The 17,803-nt window shown below is 36.2% G+C and overlaps 1 protein-coding gene across 1 annotated transcript in view; it reads left to right on the top strand.

Annotated features, from left to right (window-relative positions):
• LOC145661757 (carboxypeptidase B-like) overlaps positions 1–16,722 on the top strand; it is a 46,275-nt gene extending 29,553 nt beyond the window's left edge. Inside the window, exons 3-6 of the mRNA XM_081727092.1 lie at positions 10,131–10,319; positions 12,238–12,617; positions 14,301–14,484; positions 16,541–16,722. Of these exons, the coding sequence (XP_081583218.1) occupies positions 10,131–10,319; positions 12,238–12,617; positions 14,301–14,484; positions 16,541–16,722 (935 nt within the window). The remainder of the gene's footprint in view (positions 1–10,130; positions 10,320–12,237; positions 12,618–14,300; positions 14,485–16,540) is intronic.
• Positions 16,723–17,803: the final 1,081 nt, after the last annotated feature.

The raw sequence follows: 17,803 nt of genomic DNA, 5'->3' as shown, positions 1-17,803 counted from the left end.
TATGGCCGGTGTAACTTCGAGCGTAAATACGGCGCGTAAAAACGGCTCAGATGAAAGGGTTTTCGAGCAGCAGGTGGTCTCTTGGCCTTTCCACGGCCTTCTCCCGGGTCTGGTCTTATTGTTTTCAGAAGAGAAAACCTGTTCTTGTGTTGTCCTCGCGAATCGTTGCTGAGGTTTGCTGGTAGACTCACCAGAAATCATCATTCCAATCTAGTTTCAGTCTTTCCATAGAATATACGATTTTGGCTAAACTAATATTTCCTATTGCACAAAACGAGACATTATTTCCTAATTAAAATTCATAATTAATTTTGAGTGCACAGAGAAAAAGGCATTTAAATCCAATACTTCCTAATCTGAATTCGCAAATTATGAGAGCTCCTCCGTGGCTATACTGTCAGCGTACGCGTCCTCGGTGCGGGGCGCCCTGTTCGATTCTAGGCGGGAGCTCATGCGGTTCGGGTTCTACTTCTCATATAGGCTCGTTAAACTTATCGAACCTGATGCCTTTCGACTAGGAATTTAAGATTTAATTTAATATTTGGACATTAGATTTTTTTTCACACAGGTAAAGGCGCATATAAAGATGAAGTCACACCTTCAGAGTTATCCACGTTGTGATACTAAACTAAAATCTTTGAGTTTAACTTCCCACGATTATGCCCTTTAGACTAAAGGATACAATAATTAAGGCAAGTGAATGATGATGAGAGAATTGGTGGAATGAAATGTGGGAGGAAACGAGAGTACCCTGAGAAAACCCACGGACATGATGTTGCCCACACAAACTTATTTGCACGGGGATTGAATCAGGGACACCACGCACCAGAGATAAGTGCTTTAGCACTTAGTCGCTCTGGCCCTCTGTTGTGATATTTTAAAAAAAAGTATGACTGCCAATAGCACTTGACTAATTCTTGCCGAATTGAAAATTATCTATAAATCATATGTTGCTCCCACTATTGAGTACTTTTCTCCTATCTGGTCTATGGCCTGCCCTACTCATTTAAAAAATTAAATTCCGTAATTAATTTCTTTTTAGCCATTGTATCCTACTGAGTACCTCACCTCCGAACACTTCCAAAAAATAACGTTTTAAAATCCCTCAATATCAAACCTCCCCTAGTGAGAAACAAAATTTCTGACCTAATATTTTTGCAAAAAATTGTAAATGGCCGCATATCATATGAACAATTGTTAAGTCAGATCAATTTTCGCGTACCCGCTAGAACAACACGGTCTAGTGATTTCTTTTACACTCGAGCGGTGAGAGTTAATATTGTCCAAAGGTCCCTTCTAAACAAAATTATCAGTACCTATAATCAGTTACCAGAAACTGTAGACGTTTTTTCAAGTGAGTATACTTTCAGATCATCTATAAATAAGCTATTTTTGTAATATCGCTGTTGTCTTGTACCATCTTGACCTCAAATTGTTAAAATGTTTCAGAGTAAAATGGCCTAGTGCTGTATCTGAAACCTGTTATAAATAAATAAATAAATAAATAAATAAATAAATAAATAAATGATGCCACGCTATTTACAAAAACGAAAACGTTCTAGTACCATTCTCTGAGCCCAAACTCTTGGACCTTCCAAGTTAACAGAGTCATTTGAAAAGAGTGGCCTTTTTTTTAGGAGCTATTAAAAGAATTATATTATATTTCAAATCTGAGTAAACATTGGCAAATTGTTGTTGGATATATGTGAAGAGAACAAATTTCTATAAAGGAAGAAAAACATATAAATATTTCTGGATGTTTCCTTTAAATATAGCCTTATGAAGCTATTAAAAAGTGAAACATGGATGGTGAACGCCAACTTTTCAATGGCTCAAAAAAAAAAAAAAAAAAAAGTATATGTTATTTGAGGAGAGACTTCCTTTACTAGGTATACGCCCTAATGTAGACCAAGACATAAAATTCATATTAAGAACTGTTTCGTGCGGTGGTGCATCAGTGCAGTGAATTTAGTGAATATCCGGACCTGTAACTATGGTAATGGATTTTGATATAGCGTAAATGCTGGCTGTAAATGCAACTTTTGGAGATTCAACTCGTTTATAGAGTTACTTTTTTCATCTGACTCAGTCAACATGGAGGAAGGTCCAAGAGCTTGGACTCTTAGAACGGTACAAGAGCAATGAAAATTTTCGTCTATTTTGCGAGAAAATAAACAGATTTGCATTTCTTCCAATAGCAGATGTGCATCAATTAATACAAGTGACTTCGGAGGAAGAGCTGGAACTTCTGGACTATTTTGATAGCACCTACGTGTCAAATACGAACCGCCGTGTTAAAGCTCGGTCTGGGAATATTTGTTTGCGTAATGTGCCCGTCTATATTAGGGATGGCCAAAAATTTTCGGATCCGGATCTTGCCGGATGCGGACCTAGATAAGGATCTCTGATCCGAATCTCAGATCCGGATCCGAAATTCGGATCTCGGATTTGGATCCGAAATTCGATTCTCGGATCTGGGTCCGGATCTCGGATCTGGATCCGAAATTCGGATCTCGGACCTGGATCTGGATCTCGGATCTTGATACGAAATTCGAATCTCGGATCTGGATCCGAAATTCGAATCTCAGATCTTGATTCGTATCCAAACCTACATCTGAAATTGTGATGATAAAATTGAATATCTAAAATTCGTCAAAACTTTTTTCGGATTCACTAATATAGTAGGTTGCTGTGCTTTTAAATGTTTCCTTAACACGTTTGTGCTACCTTTGTTCTTTATTTTATTTTAACCTTGCAATATTTACATGTTGCACTTTCTGTCGAAGTCGCTTTAGTAAAATGTTTCCAAGTTTGACTTCTGCCCATTTCAGAGTATATTGAACTGTCTGAAAACTGATGTAAATGGTAACAAATTCTTCTGTTTAGTTCCTCTTCAAAACTTAATGTTAGCTTCACATTGAAAATAGTTATTTTATTCTTTAGAAAATAAACTTTCTTATTTTCTCATATACAAATGAAATATCTTTTAGATAAGGCCCTTCTAATCGCAGGAATACTAGACAAAACCAACTCTTTATTAATAGTAGTTTCTGACTTACTAAGAGTCCAACCATCAACAAATGTAATAATGAATATCACTTCGAAGGTATATACAACAAAAAATATAGACTGGTTGGCGTGGAACAACAGTAGACTTTTAAACATACACACGAGAAATTCAGGAGAGTGATATGGTTGTGTTCGTTGTATGACTTTAATACCTAACTCATGTTTGCCCTTCTGAGGTCGGGAGTTTGTCGGAGTAAATATAAAAGAGATTTCTTTTATTTTTTTCTTCACCCTCCAGGTTTCTTTAATCATATATTGCAGGACGTAACCAAAACATATCCATGCATCGTATCATTGAAGCGTTTTGTGTTTTGTGTATTAAAGTGTTCAAAAATATTTAACATATTCGCATTTGTTCATGTGATCTCAGGTTCAGTTCTCGGTGCGAACATACAAGAAAATTTGAAAGCTGAAACAATATGAAAATAGTATATAAAAGTCAGGAAATTGATATTAAAACTTTAGCTATCTATTGGGACTTCTAGGCTGTAGTTAAATTAACCCACACGTTTCATGAAGATATATTACGTCGTTATTGTTTATTTACTATAAGCTACTAGATACATCCAAAGAGACCACTTTATACTGTAGTAATCAACAGATGCAAACAACATTGGAAAAGGAATGGAAGGTCTCCAGAGCCTTAGATCAAGGTACTAACCTAGCATTTGCCCAGTATAACTGAGGAACAACCCTGGAAAATTCTCAGTCAGGATGGCTGGTCTCCGAATTCGAACCCGGTATTAACCAATTGCGAAGCAAGAATCCTAACAAGTAGCCTGAACTCGCTCCGTATTATTATTTAATTAACGTAATGTTTTAAAATTAGTGCAAATTAAACCCTACTCTCTTTATTGCTGATGTTATAGTTAATAAGCCTACATGAGACATCAGTCCCCCACCAAGAAAGAATACTAAAACTGGAATTCAGGAAGCGGGGGTGAAGAGATTAATGAGGATGAGGAAACTATGTACGATGCAAAAACTGAGTAATTATGACTTCATCACAGATATATTCACTTACATACGTCAATTAATATTTCTCTGATACAGGGCACTCTTACTTTCTATAGTGGCAGAAAAATGGCCCGCTTTTGTAAATGAACACACTAAGCACGTGCGTATAGGCGCAATGTCCGTGCAAAGAAACATAGGTTAAACTAGAAAAAAAATAGGGAAATTGAGGGGAAAATGATAAACCGCCCTTCAACTTTAAAAAAAGGCTAAAAATAACTAAACTTAGAGCTACGAAAGACGCGAGGCGAATTTTATTGAAAAGATTGTTTTTCATTAGTGATTAGTTGTGCTAACTATGAACATGAATTATAAAGAAAACAAGTAGCTAGCTCTGAGTTTCGCAAACTAGTTGAAAAGAAAATACTGGATAAAATTTAATAATAAAGAAGGCATTATAACTAAACTAAATTCTTGGCACGACAGTGCTTTGGTTCCTACCAGCGGGCTTACGTTCAAAGTGGAGATGTGTAGTCAACGCATCGACACCCGAAGTCCCTAATGCAGACTCTCTAGATTGGAGTCCGCTACCTCTTACTTAAGATAACTCCCCAATTGTCCTCACGATGCTGGGTCAACATCGAAATTGTTGAGTGTCTCTCCGGAAATTGAACCCATGACTACGGGCACCGAAGGCACGCGCTAACCTCTGTTTTTTTATATATAAAAAGCTAACAGCTTTTTATCAGATTATTTAACCTGTTGAACGATTTGCAAGGATTACACTGTAACCATTATGACACCACACAGACATAGAAGTAAACGAGGACAGTTAAAAACACCTATGCCCGAAGCGGGATTTGAATCCAAGACATTCACAGCAAACGATCCACAGCCTAATGCCGCAGACCCCTCGACTCGGCTAATCCGTAGCACATTTAAAGTAACTGATTATTTTAAAAGTTGCTCCTAAATACTGACAATCTAAGTCTTATGTATCAAATATTTCCTGTGATAATACCATACACTCTTCGTCTTCTATAGACGAAAAGCTATAGTTACCCACATTATCTAATACAGAAATAAGTTCTGTTTCTCTAATAGCTGCTGATAGTGATAGTCAAGGTTGTAGTTTATTCTCGGTGCTCATATTGTGATTTACTAAATAATTATTAAATCTAATTGTAAGGTATACATTTGATATTTTGAGCAGACTGAGCAAGATAAATATACGTAAAAACTAGTCAATTCTTGTCATAACTGTTTATGTTTTCTTAACTGTCAATGAAATAGGTGTATTGAAAAATTTTAAATATTCGAGTTTTGTATTCCGGTTTCAAATATAAATATGTGTGTATATCATCTCGGTCCTGCAACCAGGTGGACCTAGATTCGACATTCGAACTCTCATCCGGATCAAATCAGATTTTTTTTAAACTAAGGCAAACATATGATCTTTAGTGTAGAAATAGACAAATAGACTTGTCAATATTCGTCTTAATTTTCTGTTTTCTTCTTCACTGTCAGGACTTCGTGAAATTACTTTCGGCGAATTTCAGATATTCAAGTTTATCACAATTTGGGTGGGATGTGGGTTTGGATAAGAATCAAGATCTGAGATCCGGATTTCGGATCCAGATATGAGTTTCGAACCCAGATCCGAGATCCGGATCCAGATCCGAAATCCGAGATCCGGACCCAGATCCGAAATCCGAGATCCGGACCCAGATTCGAGATCCGGATCCAGATCCGATATCCGGATCCAGATCCGATATCCGAGTTCCGGATCCAGATCCGAAATCTGAGTTCCGGATCCAGATCCGAGATCCAGATCCAAAGGATCCGAACCCAATCAGATCTGGATCTTCGGATCCGGCCAGATCCGGATCCGGCCATCCCTAGTCTATATCCCCCAGACAATTGAAATGTTCACCAAGCTACCTTTAACATCAATTCTAGGATAAATAATATTTGTGAATTGTGGAACTGGAAGTTTCATCATCTAGTAGGAATGTCCCACGCAACTATTTGGAAGCTTATTCATGAAATTCAACAAGTTGAAGCAACGGTTTCAGCTGTGTTTCATCAAGATGCTGTGGGGCAACCACCCAAACAGAAAACTAGAAGAGTGTTTCAGATTTTTCAGAAACGGCTCTAGTCTTTGTGCTTAACGTATAACACTGGAACTAAATGTTTGAAAAAAAATTTGCTTGTTGTTTCCTATAATGTTATGAATAGTAGAAAATGAACATGTAAACCATTTATTACATTAATACAAGTTATATTTTGTTTGCTAATTTTCTGTTCTGAAATTTTAATATTGCCAAAACTTTATATTTGTAAATAGTGATATATAAATCCATTTTGCCTGTGCTAACACCCAACCTTTCAATAAATAAATATTTAAATGATTTTTAACAACTAGATAAAAACTAAATACATCAACTATTTATTGGTTTTAGAAAGGCGTACGACTCGGTTAGGAGAGAAACATTATACAACGTTCTTACAGAATTTGGAATACCGAGAAAGCTAATTAGATTAATTAAGATATGTTTAAATGAATCCCAAAGTAAAGTCCGGGTAGGAAAATTTTTGTCCACGAGCTTTCACGTCGAAAATGGCCTGAAACAAGGAGATGCGTTGTCGCCATTATTATTTAACTTCGTTCTGGAATACGCTATAAGGAAAATCAAAGATAGCAACCAGGGCCTACAGTTGAACGGTATTCACCAGGTTATGGCATATGCTGATGATGTAAATTTAATAGGGGATGATAGGAGAACAATAGAAAGAAATGCAGAGAAATCTTATTAACCGCTTCCAGGGACATGGGTTTAGAAGTAAATGCAGAGAAAACTAAATACATGGAAGTGCGTCGGGACCGGAATACAGCAAATTATGGATGCATTAAAATATTAAATAATACTTTTCATAAAGTGGATAGTTTCAAATATCTAGGATCAATATTAACAGAGCAAAATCATATTCACGAAGAAATTAAATGTCGACTAAAAGCAGGGAATTCGTGTTACTATTCGGTTCAAAATCTCTTGTCGTCGCGAATTCTGTCGAGGAATTTGAAGCTTAAAATATACAAAACGATAATAATGCCTGTTGTTCTGTATGGCTGCGAAACATGGTCACTTACTCTGAGGGAAGAACATAGACTGAAAGTATTTGAGAACAAGATCCTGAGACGAATATTCGGACCCAAGAGGAATGGGAATGGGGAATGGCGGAAACTTCATAACGAGGAACTACATAATTTATATGGTTTACCCAACATTGTTAGGGTCGTCAAGTCTAGGAGGCTTAGGTGGGCGGGTCATTTAGCTAGAATGGAAGAAAGTAGAAACGCTTTCAAAGTCTTGATAGGAAGACCAATCGGAAAACGACAATTAGGAAGACCTAGGCGCAGATGGGAGGACAATATTAAGATGGATCTCGCAGAGATTGGAATACATAGTAGAAACTGGATGCAGTTAGCTAAGGATAGAAGTCAGTGGAGAGCTTTTGTGAACGCGGCATTGAACCTCCGGGTTCCATAGGCCATAGAGTTAGTTAGTTAGTTAGATAAAAACTAAATGGCAAGATAAACTTTGAAATAAAAAAAGGTAGGGAAGCAGCGGAGAGGATCCCTTCAACTTACAACAGCCGAGGTAACAAGGATCAAACTATTTCTAAAGAATGGGGCTGGAGGTAGTTGTATAAGTCTTGTTTTTTCTTTCTGGCCTATTTTTGAGCTGTGGATAAGGTAGTAAAAATTGGTATCCCGTGAGGGGATAATTTATTATATTTGTTACTACTATATTCTTCGTTAATTTTGTAAGAAAGAAAAAAAAAACAAAGCTGCAACCATTAATAAATCATATTTTCTTTAAATTGATTTTATCATTCAGTAGCCCACTTTTTAACGACCAAAGTCAACAGTCTAAAACATTGTATAACAAAAAAATCAATCAATTATTCAACTATCGGAACACTCCTTTACTCCCTTATTCTTTGTAAACTGCAGTTCCAAACAATAGGCTTATTTCGGAAGGTAAGGGGAAACCACACAACAAGCAAGTTCAGATTGTATTAAATCATCATTGTGTCTGTTTAGAAATTTAAATGTTTGCAATCTACAACGTAAAAAATTGAATATAACTTTTTCCCGTCCCGTGTCCTCCTCCTTCGAGGTACGATTTATATAAATATTTAGTGATCTCAGATCAGTAAGTACAATGATCTAAGATTGTACCAAAAATGGATTGAGCTGCTTGGACGTAATAGATAAATGTGAATTTTTAATCCTCTTCGACGTGGCTCCCGGTCTGTTTCTTCTGTGATTTTTTTTTTTTTTTTACTTAACAACACAATGTTTATAGCACCTGCACTTAAAACCATGGCCTCAGATAGATCCATCTTGTTCAAGCAACTTGAGTAAACTGGAAAACGACCACGTGCTCAAACAACAGGCAAGAGGAAGAGCGAAAAATGACCGCTTCTTTTTCTTCTTCTTTTACGCGCCTATTTTTACGCTAGGTGTATGGGCCAACTTACGGACCGAAATTTACGACATCATTTTACGGACCGAAAATGCGCGCTGAAAATACGCTAGTGTATGTTGGCCTAAGCAGCCAGACTTTTCAAGCGTATAAAAATTCGGTACGTAAACGTACGCCAGGTCCCATACACTAACGTATTGACAGCTGCTAACAAGACTAGCGCATGAAATTTTATGGCTACGACTGAAAAATACGTCAGTGTATGGCCGGTATAAGACTAACTTGAGTTCACCTTACATTTCTGACTGCTTAAATTTTTATCACATATCTATTCACATAAACAAACAAATGAAAGTTTCAGGGGGAACTTCAGATTGTCGAAGGGGCTGAGCTTTCCTGGATACCTCCAAGCAACAACCCTCGTCACAGTTCATTCTTTTTTTTTCTGTAAAACATGAAATGACTTATTTGCAACATCCACCGACAACTACGTCAGGTTCAGAATGCGAAAATTTAGGGGTGTCTTTAGGTCTACTTCCGTACATAGTGTTGTTGAAGCTAAATATTATAAAATGTGATGTGTATTTGACTCTTATTATTCAGTAACGTAAATGAAAAATATAGCAAAGTCATTAGAAACTGATTTCTCTTGCGAGTAAGCATCATCTACGAAACTTTAAAAGAATCTTCTTGTCAAATATCCGTTAAATGCCAAGTTGTCTTTGTGGCCAACATACATTTAATAGCATGTGAAGAATTAAAAATATAAGTTGTTCATTAATCCCTAATTTCAATATAACTTTTACAAAAAAAAGCCTCATTATTCATTACTATGATTAATATTATCCTTTCTATTTATTTGTTTTGCAAATTTTTTTATTAAATATACAAATATTCAGATTATTTCTTGTCTCCTCCTCCCCCAACTTTTAATGTTCAATCACCGCCACTGTGCAGAGGATCAAAAATTAAGAATCGGGTCCGTTGATAAAGGTGATATCCAAACCGAATGTGATAGCAATCAACCATTTCTGGTTTTAACGTTGTTCACCATAGAACAAATTGGTAATTGGATAACGAGAAGTGATTTCCTACAATCACTAAGCGACAAAAGAATATATTAAAGATCCGTCCTTAACTCTAATATTACTTTTTAGAAACCGGAAGTGATAGAAATGCAGTACAAATAGTGAGAAGCTTTTTTTTTTTTTCAATTTAGCATTCTAAGAATAGATGACATCGACTCTCTTAACCCTCTATTAAGACCGGAAATGCAAGAAATCAGCCACTTCCGTTTTTAACATTGATTGGTATAGAGTAAAAATGACAATATAGAAAAATCTACCACCACTTTCAGTTTTCATATTAATTGAGAAAATAGGTATTACACTATATAAACCAAACTCTTTTACGTGGTGTACGTGTGACACTGCTACTTCTTACAGTAATTTTCCTGCAACATTTTAAAGAAATAACGTAAAAATCCTGGAATCGCATAATGAGAATTCTGGGAAAGAATGCCGAGTTCCTTATTTTAAACAGTATTCTTCACCTTAAATTAACTTGCCAAGTTAAGGACTTTTAACAGCAATTTCTAATTTATAATTTTTATAGGCCATCAAATGAATTGGAGAGCGTATCACCGTACGAAAATTCACCACGACTATCTTGAGTTCCTGTCCCGGAAGTACCCAAACGTATGTTCTTCCTCAACCATTGGTTATTCTTCCCAAGGCAGGCCTCTCAAACTGCTAAGAATTTCTCATAAAGGAAAAGTTAATCCTGCCATTTGGATAGATGGAGGTACTATAAGAGTATTATTTTTTTTAAATAATAATAGGCCTAATAATAATTAACAAAAAAGATGTCCTTATTTTAAGATAGAATGGCATTGATTATTTCAGTTAAGTATGTTTTACTATCCCAATTAAACTTTTTACCCTAAAAACTAGTTTAGAAAATATCTAGTATTTACTAATGTATTGCTTGGAAGGTTGCAAATAAAAATTACAATCCTAATAAATAAAAGAAAAACATGTAAGTCTGTGCGTCACGCTAATTTCTAATAGTAAAAAGTCACGCTAATAGATGTCGCTACCTGCGCTGTCTGCCTGCGTAATGCCAATAGATGTCATATTAATACTATTGTGAAGATTTAATTGCAACTTAAATTAGTATTGTTTCAATATGTTGGTTGGTTGGATGGATTTAAGTTTACCATCTCTTTGAGCACAAGTACTTGGGTCTATTCTGCAAGAAAATGCACGAATACAGAAAGATGTAAAGAGCAGAATTACCAACGATTGGACGAAATGGAAAGAAGAGGCACGAGTGTTGTGTTACCGTAGGGTACCAATGTGCCTTAAAGGAAAAGTTAACAAAACAGTAGTGAGACCTGTCATACTATACGGAGCGAAATTCGATGACGAAGAAAAGGAACAGAAGTTGCATGTTGCAGAAATGAAGATGCTGGTGGATGTGTGGAGTGACGCGGGAGGACAAAATTAAGAATGAAGTGATCCAGAGAACAGTAAAGGTGAGACCAGTGGAAGAAAAACTGCAAGAAAATAGACTGAGATGGTTTGGATATGCAAGAAGACTTTCGAAATACGTAACTTACTGAGTAGATGCTATAGAAATGAGTGGGAAACGAGCCGAGGCCGGCCAAAGAAGAAGTGGGGAGACTGTGTTAAGAACATTATGGTGCAGTGTGGTGTCACAGCGGATATGACACAAGATAGGAACAGACGGAGAGCAGCGATCCGTAAAGCCAACCGCAGCTAACTGGGAAAAAGGCTTAGAAAAAGAAGAGGAGGTTATGTGAGATGTGGACCTAACTTAACCTGAGATCCGAACCACATGATCTATAACCAGAAATCGAACCCCAGTCTCCCACGCCAAAAGCCTTATTTCAATTTGTTATTTCAAAAGCAATTGTGGTGAACTGAATATAAGCATACTTTCCTTAGCACAAAGACAGTAATCAGGCTCGGATCCAAGGAGAGGGCTATAGCGGCTACAGCCCCCCTTGACGCTCAGGTATACACTGGATAAAATAAACTTCAATCCTACTTTCTTTACACTGGATAAAGCGGCAAACTATGATTTAGTCCCTCCCTTGATCATAACCTGGATTCGCGGCTGGCAGTAATCATGCTTAAATTTAGGCGTTAATATTTGCGTAACTGCATGTTGATTGGTGGACAAACTCCATAATAACTTTGTTAAATGTACACAATACTAGCATTTAGTTAAGTAAGGATTTTAAGCTGTAGTGTACAGTAGCCGATTGCTTAGACGCAATGACTAGTTATTAGTAATGTTTGGTGAACATTTCCATTATAACATTAAATTCTCTAGGAATCACTAGCGAAACTGCTGTCGTAAAATTAATATTAAGTTACAATCAAATTTGTTTCGCCATTATTTTCTATCAATTTTCAAACTAATGATGATTGATATTGAAAAAGACCAATAATAAAATCAATTATTCATAGTTTGTTTCCATATCAATAATGTTCCTAATGATAAGCTTATGTAATGACATTTGCCGCTGTCAAGGAGAAGGGGAGCTCACTTTCAGCACTTGCTATGATGATATGTTGATTTAGTCATTAGGTCAATATATATATATATATATATATATATATATATATATATATATATATATATATATATATATATATATATATATATATATATCCAGTTATTTAATCTCTTCATTTTTCAACAGGTATTCATGGTCGTGAATGGATCTCCCCAGCGGTTGTCTCATACATTGCTAAAGAGCTGACTGAGAATTGGGATAATCATAAAAGTGCAGTGGAAGGTGTTGACTTCTATCTGTTGCCCATCGTAAACCCAGATGGTTATGAGTACAGCCATGAGTCCGACCGTTTATGGCGAAAGACTCGAGGCTCGTTTCCCAATGTATTAGGTTGTCCAGGGGTCGACCTGAATCGCAACTTTGGTTTCCACTGGGGAGAGACTGGTGCCAGTAATCTTCCATGTAGTCCAATCTACAAAGGACCAGAAGCTTTTTCAGAACCGGAATCTCGAGCTGTGCGTGATTTTATTATATCCCATGCACATCGCATCAAGGTAAACATATTTCAAATTCACAAAATTAATGAGTGAAATCCATGTGGCTACAACGATTTTATTATCAAGGATACTTAAATACTCCATTATAATTACTCCATTCTTTTATAAATATAATTTGTAGTGTAGTACTATAAGTTAACTTTCTTTTCACAGAATTTAAGAAGCAATACAGCAAACCAAATGGTGTTTACTTGAGTGATGTGTGGTCATTATAACGACTTCATGCTCAACAATTTTTGAAATTTCGCTTACTCTGTAGTAACCTCATCATCTTGGATAATGCTAAATTTTCTACTATATTCTAACTAGGGATGCGCAGTTAATCTGTATACGTTAATCGTTAGCTTTATGACCAGCATAAATTAACCTCTCAATTTCAGAAATAATAATTCATAAGTATAACTCTAAGCTTAATACATTAGGAAAGCCATTCAATCTAATGTAATGGGTGTACAACGTCCCCAGTTCTATTCCCGGTGGGAGCCTTGACATTTGAACGCTTTAAAGTGGTTGGAATTCCACCTTAAACTGTAGGTGCACGTCTGATACAGCCTTAGTGCTGTAAAGGGCGCTAAATTCCAAAGAGCCATCCAATCAGCACTGGAGTCAAGCTTAGTTTTGATTGCCAAATGTTCAAGATAGCTATGTCTTTTCGAACCATAAATAGCTCTTTACAGTTTTACAATATGGTTTTATATTAATTATAGTAGGTATCATTACTCTGATAGACATGACTAGGGATGCGCACGAGACGAGTCGAGACAGGATTTTCCTAACAAAATTCGAGTCGAGACAAGGTTCTTCCAATAGAGAAATATACATTTTTCGAATCGAGACATCACTTTTACATTTTCGAGACGAGACAGCCAAAATCTTGTCTCGTGCGCATCTCTAGACATGTCTGGTTGTACTTGAAAGAATTATTATTATTTACTCATTCACAGGATCTCCTTGATACCTGGACTCCAGCACTACACTGCTAAAAATAAGTCAGTGTTTGAATATTTGTTTGCAAACGACTTTTAGCTATTGTTTAATGTGTCCTAAAATATCCTGAAGTGTTGTATCAGTGAATAAAAAAAATGTATAGGATATATCCTAACTGTTGTTAATTGCAACTGCTCTAAGAGTGTTCAAAATATACTTGAACTTCTCATACGTCCAATAAACATGCGGCCATGAACGAGTTACCGTACGTAAAACGTAATGTATTGTGTCCTAACACTCCTTGAGAGATATTTCTGTGCTTCTGCAATCACTAAGAAGTGCAGAAGGAGGCATAGAAGTGCATGCCCATGAGGCATTCCAGACCTTTTATGTTCATGATAGAATACTATATTTCAAGACATTTTTGGGCATATTAAACAATACCTAAAGTAGTTTCTAAAAATGTCCAATCATGTTCACTGATTGATTTTCGCAGCATATGTGTCAAACAGATCTTTCCTATGACTTCGTAATTACGTTTAGATCGATATGAATTCCGTAAAGCAAATATTCTAAAATTATCCAGCAAACTTTTTAGTTCACGTTGAGAATAACCTCCACTTCCTTATTATTAGTAATAAAAATTTCATTTTGCACTTTTTTTCGAACGTAAGTCATAAATACTGATATCAAGGTCTGATCAGAATAAATATGTATGGAAAAGTTTATTATATAAAATATCTTGCTTTTCAGGGCTACATTTCATTCCACAGTTATGGTCAATACATTTTGTATCCCTGGGGATGCACAACTAAACCTCCTTTTGATTACCAGGAATTGCACCGAGCAGGAAGGAAAATGGCTGATGCAATACGAGCAGCGGGAGGCCCTGAATACATTGTAGGATCATCTTCGTCAATAGTTTACCCCACTGCAGGTATCTGCGTCATGTATCTTGTTAGTATAGAATATCCTAACAGCAAGGTTTTAGCGAAAGGGGTTTTTGCTCTAAAGCAAAACAGTCTCAACCTTCAATCTCATTAATTTACATAGCTTACGTTGTGAAGCACAAGTATGAAATAACATTAATAACAAGAAGACTAACTGTAGTAGCGTAAAGTGAAGTGGATGCTAGATATTTTTCGTTTGTGGACTTCTGTAATGTATTGTTCAACCAGGCAACAGCTTTGTATTATTGTAGACAGATGTGTCTGTTTTTATTCACTTTCTTGTCAGTTGGACATTAAAAGATACTACAGTTTCCGGTAGAAGAAAGAAAATAAGTTTTATGTGTTTTATGGAAGAGAGTACATGGATGCTTAAGAGCTAACAAAATTTAAAATAATTCATTTACCATTAATTATATTAAAAAAATACTGAGTTGGTTCAAAGACCTCCCCCCTTAATTGGGATGACCTGTAACTTAAAATAACTTGAGAATCCTAGAAATAATTTGCGTAACTTCAGACAATAGTATAACTTTATTCACTCCCAATAAGTTTTTAGTAGGAGGAAGTTCTCTTCCAAAAACATTCAGTGGGGAGGAATTCCTCCCATACCCCTCAGAATTTCAACTATGGTATGTAAGTATATAACAATTACACCATCATTACCTCTTTGAAAAACCTTGCATTCCTGCCCACTGGCGCAAATCCTGGGGGGATGAAGGGGACATGTCCCCTCCAATCTTGGAACTGGGGACTGTCCCCTCCAATAATCCGATTTGAAATATGTTTTTTGGGGAGAAATGTAATGATTTGTGTTTGATTGCCACAAAGGAAAATGAGATGAAATTGATGTCCTCACAGAATAAGCCTCAAACCTGCTCATCCCCCAATGTTGCAGACAACTCTGCTCCCCTGATGCTCCACAGCATTGTTTTTCAACTTCATAAATATTTTGAACATTGCATTACATATATAGGAACGGTCTTACAGCACCACCCCCAAATGTTGAAGACAGATTTGCGCCTCTGTTCCTGCCTACATCTGGAATTACGAATCAATCAAACATATGTGGATTTTCTTGGGCCAATTGAATTTTCTAATTTATACCTAAAGTACTAAAAGTTCATTTATGTACTGTTGTCAGAATATGGCCTCCCAAAGCAAAGTGTTTTTGAATAAGGCTAACTAACATTCGTAATTTCTCATTACTGTATTACATGAAAGACACAAACTTCTCATACATGGACATTTCAGATATTAGATCATTCCTATTTCTTTTAATGTGCCAGCTCTTGATGCTAATGGCATCTACTCCCATGAAATAATAATAATAATAATAATAATAATAATAATAATAATTTATATCCATCCTGGAGGATGATTATTAATTGTAAACATTTCCTGAACCTTGAGTCTATATTAATAAATATTACCAAGTCGTTGTGTGGTTGTTCTTGGTTGAAATCTAACGTCGCTTTTCAGCATTGAGGCTATGTGAGACATGGACATGCGTTCAAACCACCATGATGCATTCAAATTTTGTAATGCTCTCCCACCGGGAATCGCATCTGGAACCACATGCAGGAAAGACATACGCACTTGTCATTAGAGTAACAAGGAGGGCATTGTTAAGTCATAAAGTCATTTTGTGAGGACACTCGGTCGAAAAAGTGTAAAAACAGTTTCCAGGTCCGCCATCCTGAATGAGGTTTTTGATGGTATTTTCTCATTCACATCATAAAATGTCTGGGTGGTACTTCACTTATAGATTCCAGGCCGCTTCCTTCCTTCCCTTTCTCTGGATAGTGTGCTCAACGAGGAACGTCATCCCTCATACGTGACGTTCTAAATAGCAATAGATACCGAAAGCCCAGAGATCCAGCTCCTAAATCCTAAAATCCTAAATAAAGTCATTTTATGTACAGCACACATCTAAGGTGAAAGTAGAAATACATAACCTTAAAGTGTCAGCTACTAGTGCACTTACTTACCTTATATTTCTAATACAGAACTATATACTACCATTTCTTTGTTTTTCTTCTGTAGGTGGATCGAGAGATTGGGCGAAAGGCAGAGCGAAGATAAAGTATGCATTTACCATTGAACTACGTGATACAGGAAACCATGGATTTCTTCTTCCTGAAACATATATAAAACTTAGTGGGCGCGATGCCCTCGCTGCTGTCAAAGCGCTATCTAAAATTATAAAACAGATTCATAATAAATAAATTCATTGATATTCTTGTCTGCGTATTATTTACTTCTGTTACGAAGTAGTGAAAGTGTATGGTTGTTGGTAACGATACAATGTTAGGCCTAGTAAGACAATAATAGCAATATAAGCGTTAGAAAAATAAAAAGACATAATTTTCAGATGCTGTTTGATGTGATGGGTCAAATAAAATATAAAACGCCTCTGGCCCGCAGCGGATAGAAGCTGTATTTGGAAGACAAGCCTATGAAAGTATCACCATTCATCTCAGCGACCGCGAAAACTACGAATTTGACAACTAATATCAGTCATTTTCTACTACTTTTAAATGTCCCAGAAAACGCCCCCCTGAGACCCCACTGGTTCGATTTAAAAAAAAAAACTCTTCTCCTCGTTTGGAGCCTGGACCAAGATACCCGTGAGCAAAATTTGATAACTCTCGGTCCACTCCTCTGGTCCTCAGGCCACACACAGACACACACCTACAGACAGACAGATAAATAAACAAACTCTTTATTTTATTTATATTAGAATACCAATTAAAGAAAAACTTTTATGACATATAAAGTTGTTGTTCTCAGTAAACGGGAAAACATTTAATTCATTGACTTATTTAGATATTGATCAACGAGTAATTATGAAGCAAACTTGACAATTATGAGTTGTAACGAGAACCAAGTTTCCTAAGGATCTTACGCTGTGTCATTTATCCTGATCTAGAACTTTTTTTCTTCAATTGGTTGCAGTTCAACTGAAAGAGATTTGTGGGATATAATAGCAAAAGGTTTAGTAAAGCTGATCATGATTGTAATCCAATATCCATTTCACTTCCAGGTTAGAGAAACAATAAAATATTATCAATGTAAATTCGTTAATTGGGATAAGTGAAACGAAATTTTTAATTTAAGGTTTCCTAGGTTATACATTGTATGTTTAGAGAAGAGGAATTATTAATAAAAGTGAATGATTATGAAGAATTGATGGAATAAAAATGTAGGAAAGAATAGGAGAACTCCGAGAAAATCCACAGACAAAATGTTGTCTACCATAAACGCACTTGGTCTGTAATGGAACAGCTCGAAACAGAGATGAGTGCT

The sequence above is a fragment of the Thermobia domestica genome, chromosome 10 (assembly GCF_964235325.1).
Source record: "Thermobia domestica chromosome 10, izTheDome1.hap1.1, whole genome shotgun sequence".
NCBI classification, from domain to species: domain Eukaryota; kingdom Metazoa; phylum Arthropoda; class Insecta; order Zygentoma; family Lepismatidae; genus Thermobia; species Thermobia domestica.
Note: the sequence above shows the minus strand (reverse complement) of the source record. Positions and strands in the feature narration are given on the sequence as shown.